The sequence below is a fragment of the Egretta garzetta genome, unplaced genomic scaffold (assembly GCF_000687185.1).
Source record: "Egretta garzetta isolate BGI_Z169 unplaced genomic scaffold, ASM68718v1 scaffold454, whole genome shotgun sequence".
Lineage (NCBI taxonomy): Eukaryota > Metazoa > Chordata > Aves > Pelecaniformes > Ardeidae > Egretta > Egretta garzetta.
In genome coordinates, this window is record NW_009259429.1 from 1965839 (window position 1) to 1974748 (window position 8910).

The 8910-nt window shown below is 40.5% G+C and overlaps 1 protein-coding gene across 1 annotated transcript in view; it reads right to left on the reverse strand.

The window, feature by feature from the left end:
• Nucleotides 1–8228, reverse strand: part of E2F8 (E2F transcription factor 8) — a 58347-nt gene extending 50119 nt beyond the window's left edge. Inside the window, exon 1 of the mRNA XM_009637065.2 lies at nt 8112–8228. Coding sequence (XP_009635360.2) covers nt 8112–8228 — 117 coding nt within the window. The remainder of the gene's footprint in view (nt 1–8111) is intronic.
• Nucleotides 8229–8910: the final 682 nt, after the last annotated feature.

Sequence of the window (8910 nt, forward strand, 5' to 3'; positions counted from 1 at the left end):
GCCCCCCCCCAACTTGTATAAATTTATATTAGGATGTGATACAAAGGGTCTGTGGTGTCGTAGACCTCTTGAAGATTAGGCTGCAAGCGATGAACTTCATGCACGTGAGGTCTTTGTGGTATAGTCTCATCTAGAATTGACTTGAGTGTAATACCGGGTTTTTAATCTTTTTGCCCTGCCCTTTTCCCCCCAAGTCTGTGTTAGTGTAGGATGAAAAAATCTTGTGTGTGATTTGTTGAGGGCTTCTACTTGCAGAAATTGTTAGGTCTTACCTCTGTTCTGCTGCATGGAAGTGAGTAAACAGTGTACAGCATACGTATGTACGCTATGATTTACTAGGCTATATATGGCCCCTAAAAAGACAGATGGAATATGTACGTATGGATGGGATTTGTAAGGGAGGTGTGCTGGATTGTTTCTGTTCGTCTTGGTGGTCAGACTTCTAAGCTGAGCACTTCCATGGCTGTGCAGGTAGCTTTTTGTATCTGGTGTTCAGTGATCCAAGTGAAAAGCCAACTTTATTTCCAGTTGAACTGAAGCAGATCTGTTGATGTTTGGGGATTAGGGGTATTGGCATACAAAGCCTGAAAGTAAGACTAAGTTTACAACAGTACTGCAAAACCTTTGTGTCCCCTCTTGGACTGAGAATCCTAATTCAACTCTCTAAGTCACTTTGGTTGGTCCAACGCCATGCTTTTTTTTTTTTTTTTTTTTTTTTTTTCTTCTCCACTGAGCAAGATTAAAATAATGAGCAAAAAGTCCTGTAGTGACTGAGTCATCTGTATCTCTTCCTCGTCTCAAGTGAAGTTGGCTATCTTGGAAATAAACTCCTTTGTGAAGACAAAGTTAACTGATGTTCTAAGGATATGAAAAATACCCAGGTATAAGCCCAGTGGCATTGCAAGACAATGCAGCATGCTTTTTTTTCTACATCATTTGGGTGTGCTTTGAAAATTCTGATCTTATTGATGGGTTAAATGGTGAAGGGCAGTATTGGCTTTCCTTGTTAACAGTACCTAGAGGGAGGAAGTAAAGTTGATCAGGAGATGCAACCAAGTAGGCGGTGAGATTCATAAACAGCTGCTACTTGTGTTGTGGCTATGTATTAATGGAATAGTTATGAGCGAGATGTTACACTGCAAAGGGTAGGACTCTGGAAGTCTCTGGTAAAAGCATCTATAATGCTTTTTACAAGCTTGCTGATGGCACTGTTTCAGCAGAATGCCCCATTCTGGATCTTTATTTTAACCAAAAATAGAGCATGGGGATGAATTATTGGGATGGCAGGGTTAGGTTAAAGGTTGGACTCGATGATCTTAAAGGTCTTTTCCAACCAAAGTGATTCTGTGATTCTATGTTCAGAAGAGCCTGACACCACCTTCCAACCCCCTAACACACACAAAAAAAGCAGAAAAATTCTTCATAATTAGTCTTGCAGGTTTATTTCAGAACCCTGGAAAGCATGCCTCTGAAAATGGGCAATATGGAAGACTTGATTATTTCTGGTCTCAAGAGAGTGAGGGTTAATGCTGATGAGTACTTTATACAACACCCCTAATGCTGATCTTGTCTGCAAGAGCTTCCCTGCTTGCATATGTGTGTATCTACATAGCATCTGGTTTTAAACTGGCTTTTTTGCCCCCTCTTCTCTGATGGTAGGTTAAGAATACACTGGTGTGATCCGCTCGGACAAATCCTATGACAGTCTGCCTGGTACGCTGTGCTGCCTGTGGCACTGATCGATAGCTGATGTTTCGGAGCTGGAGAGAAACCCAACAATACAATGCATCAGCGGGTTGCCTTGTGCATAGGGACAAAATCCAGCCCTTCCTCCAGCTGCTGTTGACAACCGGCTTTAAACCCTAAGGCATTAGATATGATTGTCATTCTTATCTTGGATGGCTACTAGTATAAATTAGCTGGGATATTTTAAAATTCAGCCAGGCACCTTGATTCTGTGGAAAATCTCCAGTCAGCGGTGGATTGTACAGAGGGGTGGTGCTCTGCATTGAATGCTGTCTTCTCAAGTTGGCTTTGGGGTTCCTTGTCTGGGGCTGGTGAATGTGAGCGTGGGCTGGAAGAGTGAAGGCTCTAAGCCAGACTCGGTGTGGCAGCTCTCACTTAGTGCCTTAGAGAGCCTGTTACTAGAGTTTTGCACATCCTGTGGTATCGATGAGGATTTGATAGCTAAGATCCTAGTAGCTTCATCAGCCTATTTTCAATGGTAACGAAACCAAAAGGCTCAAGCCTACTTAACTACAGGTAAGCGCTATGTAGTATAGTACATATTCCTTATAGTATAAAAAACACTTGTTTCAAAATAAAGTGTATTTGTAATGTTGCAAAGGAAGAGCCTGCTGTGTTTGTATTAAACATAGGATGCTATGAAGAACTCACTGCCTAATAAGAAATTTTTTTCTGTTACTGGTGAGACTGTAAAAAATTTATCTCGGACTTGTCAGATTCCAAAGTGTTCTTGGAAATGTTTCTCCAGCTGTGGAATGCACCTCATCTATCCTTCCCTTCTTTTACAGTGATTTAGCAGAAATGGCGGTGTTTCCCTCATTCTTTCTCAGATTGAGATGTAGCAAACCCATGTTTTCTGTGCCACAGGATACATTTCCCCTGATGCGCAGCTTCAGAAGCCAGCCTGCTCCTGCTGTCCTTACATGTGTGAGCAGTCTGATGTAAATTACTGAGTTTCAAGCAACTCAGTATTCCAAAAATTAGTCCTGCGTGGTTTTGCTCACTTAATAGGACAGGTGTGTCTCAGTCTGTTACAGAAAAGGTACAAATAGGTAAACATTAGAGGTTGTGTTGTTAATTATTTTTATAAAGCAAGTGTGACTTTGAGATAATCTACACTAGAGCTCATTAGAATGTAGTTTCCTGCACAACTCTTTAGAAAAATGTTCATTATTATGCAAATGGCTTGCCTCTGGCTTTGAAGTAATTGTCATATGGAATAATGTGCGGGCCATGATATTAAATTCTTCGAAACCTAAATAGCTGGGAAGTCTGTACTGGACAGTCAGATATTGCTTCTCATGATGTCTGTGCCTGGAAGCAAATTTCGTATCCCTGAGGTCCACTATGTATTTTGATAGTCCTGGTGAAGGGAGTGGTAGGAAAGGGAATGGGGAAAAAGGCAGAAGGAGTGTAAAGGAAATAGTCTCTGTGATAATTCTGACTTATTTACTAATTTTAGGGCATATTGCAAAGCTAAGAGTACCTCAAGGGTCTTTCAGGAAGGGAGGCATTAAGGAGAGACAGACAAGCATTTGTCCATATTTATTTTTAGGCACTGAGCGTTAGGGTTTTTTCTGGTTGATTATAGTCTAGTTTGACAGATGTGGTATAGATTTATTTATGCTTGCATACTACAGCAATTCATAACAGCTTTAAGAAACAAATATTAGTGACAACTTCCAGTAGCAGTAAAGCTAAAGTATATTCTTTAACAAAAAAATTGAGACTTCTGTGCTGAGGTGTCGATCCAATACCACAGACAACTTAAAGCATATTTACTGGTTCAGTTTGTGGCTCTCTAATAGGGTTCAGTGCAGGTGAAGGAGCTTTTAGTGAGTGCAAGAAATATGTGTGTTTCCTAGCTACGTGTTTCTCTTTGAAAAGCATCATATGTCTGTGTACGCTTTCAAGTTCATATATTATTTTCAAAGGATTGATAAAAGGAATATTTAGAATGTAACAACCTGCTAGTAAAATAGATGTGTTACAGATGAAAGCTGATCTTTCTTTCTTCTAAAATTGTTCAAGGTTACATTGGTCTAATTCTAAAATAACTAGTAGGAGGCTGCTGGACTAAGTCATCTTGACTTACTCTCCCAACCTGAAATCCCCTTCTAGTGCTGTATCTTATTATTCTTTGTTTTCTAGATCAAGTCATAATTTCCCTTTTCTTTGCAGAGAAAAACTGGAAGGGATATTACATCTATGAGTTTGCCTGTTCTTCCACTGAGCTTTTTGCCCTTTGGACAGATCACTCTATTTCTGCTCTTTTTCTGGTGAAGCAAAGTAACCCAGAGGTAGGATATGGCAGAGAACCGTGGTCTGAGGTGGGAATGGTGTGTACATAGCATTGTAGGGGAGATGGAGCCAGGGCAGATAGCTAGACCTTTCTCCCATTCCTTGGGAGCTTACTGCAGCTGCTGATGGGAACCAGACCTCTCTTTGGGAATCTACTGAGAGGCTCCTGCGACATTCCCATGGCAGTAAAAGTCTGTGAGAGGGTGGTCTTCGGTTTTTAACTTTACAGAAGACTGTCATTCATCCTTTGGAAAGGAAGGATCTGGCTTCCAAATTAGCCTGTTCTTGCAGCATTAGGAAAAAATAGCATGGTATTGAAGACTCTGATTCCTTTTCTTGCTAACAGAATATGATGTGTGGATGTCTCTCGAGGCTATGGCGCGTTGATGGTAATAAATATGTACTCAGAGTTGTGTAGTTATTTTTCAAGTGTTCTGCACTAAAAAAGGAGTTGTATGCAAGGGAGCTGAGGGGCAGGGGAGTAGCTTCTGAGATCTGATAATAGAGTAAGTTGAGAAATCGATAGAGACAAGGTAAGCTTGTTATGAAATGCCTCATTTATAGGTGGAAAACTAGCGCTTGACGTGCTGCAAGCATTCAGCTTGCAGTTTATTTTATAAAGTCTTTCAGTTCTTCATTGTGATGACAGCAGCGACTATCAGATCTTCAGTAACTCGGAGGATTTGTTTTGAATAAACAACATGCATCTGATGTGACTACTCCAAAACTGTAACATGGCAGATGGAATTGCCTATGTTGCTCGATTGTGTCTCTTTGAATTTTACTAATTTAAATGAATCGTTTACTTCATGGATTTTTTTTTTTCTGTATCATGTCAAACAAGGTAATGAATTTTTTAAATGTCTCTAATTTAGTACTGCGATATTCAAAACTTCTAAGCAAATCCTGTGAACACAGTAGAAATAAGAGAGGTTAGAAACTAGAGAGATCACAGAATTGCTAGACTTTAGCTAAGGAAAATTGGTTCGTAGTTAATTTTTCTGTCAGATAGGCAGGAACTGGGCTTCAGTTCCATTAGTATTCCATTGGTCCACAACGTGAACGAATTTGTCTCACAACCTAGACAGTGCTAGTTCAGTTACCAAAAACAGCGTCCCTTCCTGATCAGCTTTGGTCAAAATCAATGGCGGATTTTAGAAATGAGTGAAAGTTGCACCAGCTATCAGTTGCATAAAATAGTGCTTTATTGTTATTTAGGCTGATAGCTCACATCCTAGTGAATGGGAAAACCATCACCAAACACCAGAAATCTTTCTTTCAAACACTTAATTTTTGCAGGTTTTAAGTACTAACTGTACTCCATTGTTGCAAAACTCAAGTTAATCTCGTGTGCTAGGTTTTTTGTTATTGCTTGGATTGTTGTTTTTTTTTTTTTTTAATTTGTCTTCCAAATCTGCATCATTTCACTTAATATGCTGATTTCTGGAACTCAAGCTCGGTGCTAGGAGTAGCCTGTCTTCAAACTCCTTTTCCTTTAAGATGCTTGCCTAAGTAAAAGAAAGATGAGTTATAGTATGCATGGGTTAGGATTGGAATAAAATCTTCATAAATATTTATCAGGTGGGAAAAATAAGTACATGGATGCATCCTTTTAAAACTCCAATGATACAACATAATAGACCAGCTGGCAGAGGATGAAAGTCGAGTGTGGGGTGAGATTTTTCACCTTGTATAAACTACATAAGAACTTTGAGTGCAGTACAGCCCATTGAAGCACTAAAGTAGACAGAAGCATGTGCAGACAAGGGTCTGTCTTGATAGGCAGATGATTGCTTTTGTAAGAGGCTGGAAGTTTAAACCTTGATGGTGGATGGTCTGACGTCTTTCATTGTGTTTTGAGTAGCTAAGTCTGAAGTGAAAGTGTTCAGTGCTTTGACAAAATCAAAATGAGCCAGAAGATACATACTACATAATGATGGGTTTGTAACTGTTGCTCAGGTAATTGGGGAGGCAATATTGTTGAAAGATAAGGTGCGAAATACAAATCTATGTAGCTCTTCTCTATCTCCTAGCCCGCAACATGTTTTTTGTGGGGGGGAGTTCATAAGGTAGTGCGAAAGACTTCTGCCTCTCGGTCTTTCCTATCTGTAACATGGGCTAATATTCACTTTACAGAGCATTTTGGGACCTCCAGATGACAAAGTTGAGTGCCATTAGCAGAAAAATCCACATTTCTTAATGTACATTGTAATCAATAATGGCATAAACACAATGGTTTGTTGATAAGTCTTCTGTACTTATCTGTCTTTATCTGACTTGCAGGTAATGTATTTTCAGCTTGCGGATACAGCTATTAGATTTGTTCTGTGTGTATAAGCATATCTATTTATAGAGTAGAATATTAGTGTCTGGCAATTGGAAATAATAGGAGGAAAGATGTAGCTCTCTGGTTCAGGAGGAGTGTGCAAACTGCTGAGGTGTAGAGGGAAAACCGAGCTCCCTTGCTCGCTGCGCTGTTATCGCAGGATCTGAATTGGCAAGCGCTGCAGTTGGGTTGTGGTAATTGGCCCAACCTCTGTATGGCTCAAGAGCAAGAGGCATCTGTGGTGCTTTACTAAACAGTTCAAACAAACAAATGGCTTAAGAATCCGAGTGTGTGTAACATGGGTTGGCCTGCTCAGTCTGCTCCTGCCGTGCTGCTGCAGCTTTGCATTTCAAGGGCTAACATGGCCTTTGGATGACTCCTTTTGGTGTCACCCCTACACAGATAATGTCTGGCACACACAGCCCCCAGTACTGGATTCCCCTTGGATTAATTTTTTTTTTTTTTTTTTTTGAGGGGGGCATTATTTTCAAATGAGTCTGGCTGGCAGCATGGCCCATTGCGGCTTTTGGGTAATGGGGCTCCAAAGTCCTCAGCTGATCTCAGGATAAGGGAGAATAGGAAGGTGATGGAGGATGGAGGAGAACTGTGGCTTGTTCTTGCTTGTCCTCTTGTTCCTGCAAGTTCTTGCAGTGCTGATTTTGGTTTTTGTTTGAGTGTTTTGTTGCCATAAGTAAAAAGGAAGTTGGGAATGGATAATCTTTATGAATGATGAGAAATACTTGTTCTAGTCTTGAAGACTAGAACACAAGGTAAGCAACACGAAAGCAAATATAATGCAAGCATTCACCTTGTACGAGGAAATCTGCCTAAAAATTGAAATATATATTTGTCCCTATTTATAAAAAAAAACCAACAACCCCAAAGTACTCTCTGTATTGTCTGTAAATGATTGTCACTGTTCCAGAGGTGGCTTTTCATTTGTGGATTGAAGTACAGACAGTTACTCTCTGTATGGGGTTTTGATGTGTTCTGAAAACAGTGACGGGGCCATGGATGTGTTGAGAGAAATGTTGTGCGTAACCAGAGGTCTGTGCAGAAACAGAGGTGAGCCCGCTCTTGCGCTCCCGGAGAGCATAGACAGCCGAAGAGCTTCCTCTCATCTGCATCAGTTGTATGTGTTGCCAAAGCTGATGAAACCGTAACTGCTCTCCCACCCCTTCTCTTCCCTTTCATTTATTCTGCCTTAAGGTGATGTCTCATGACTAGCAATGTTTGCTGGGCAATAAGAGCTGGTGACTCTGAAGCGGAGAAGGACTTCTTTATCATCAAGGCTTTGGTCTGAGATGTTTTGAACGTCTCTGAAGAGGTGCATGTATAAAGCAATGAAACATGCTGATTAGCTTCTCTTACTAGGTGTCTTTGAAGTAAACCTCTGATTTATTTTGTAGATTTTTATGATTTTGGATGGGGGTGTAGTGTAAAGGTCTCTTGCGTTCTGCTTCTACGAACTTGCAATAGCGGTTACAATTGCAGCTTCTATAGGAAGCTTTTTCACTAGGTGTACTTCAAATATTCAGAGCAGAGAAAAGTTGTGGTTGTGGTTTTTTTTTTTTTTTTTTTTTTTTTTTTTTTTTTTTTTATTTTGTGTGGTGAATCTTGTCGGAGGGGAGAGTCTAAGCTAGGGAATGGTCAGAGAAGGACAGAGTCTGTTCCTTCTCAGCCCTGGCAAGTGCTGTGTGCGCCACAGTTAATGCTGGTAGATGTTTTATTCACTTACCTGGTAGTTCATCAGGCTTGCATCTGCTTTTGGGGGCCTGGGAAACCAGGCAAGATTCAGCAGTTTCCCTAAACAGAGGACAAGGGAAATAGTCTCTTTGTCCTTGCCACAGTGCATGCCGAATTCGGGAATACAGCCCGCCCCATCCCTGATGAACCTCAATATATACAATTAACTACCTTGTGCTGCATGAAGTGCTCCGGAGTGTATTGTAACTGCTGCCCTAGCTGACCAGCTGGGGACGTGCCTTCTGAGGAGAGGTAATACGAAGGCTGTTAGCGTGGTCCTTGGAGGATACAACAGGATGTAGTTATGTTTCCTTAAAGCTTGCACGTGTTTTTAGCAAACTTAAAGGATGTCCGGATATCATGCCCAAATTCTTTTGCGAGTTTGGAATGATTGATTTTTCTCCTGAAAGAGAACGGTATGCTGAAGTTATTCTACTGCAAGTTAATTCCTAAAATGAACTTTAATGGTGTCTTGTTGCCAACTAAGACTACTAATCTAGAGTGCTTTTTACATTATTATAGTTAATTTCTATTCTTGCATCCATCCTTACTAGACTAGAATGTGGATTCCGATTTAGGATTTTTGTGGCATTGGAATAATGAAAACAGTCAATCTTGATTTCTATTTAATGGCTGGATGAGGACTGTTTGTTTTTATTTGTAATACAGCGCCTTCTCCTTCGCAGATAATGTCAAAGATAACATAAACCAACATCGTGACTGCTAATAGCTTAGTTTACTCCATGATGCCTGAGAGGAAAACATGACCCTGCACTTCAGCAAATTGTTCA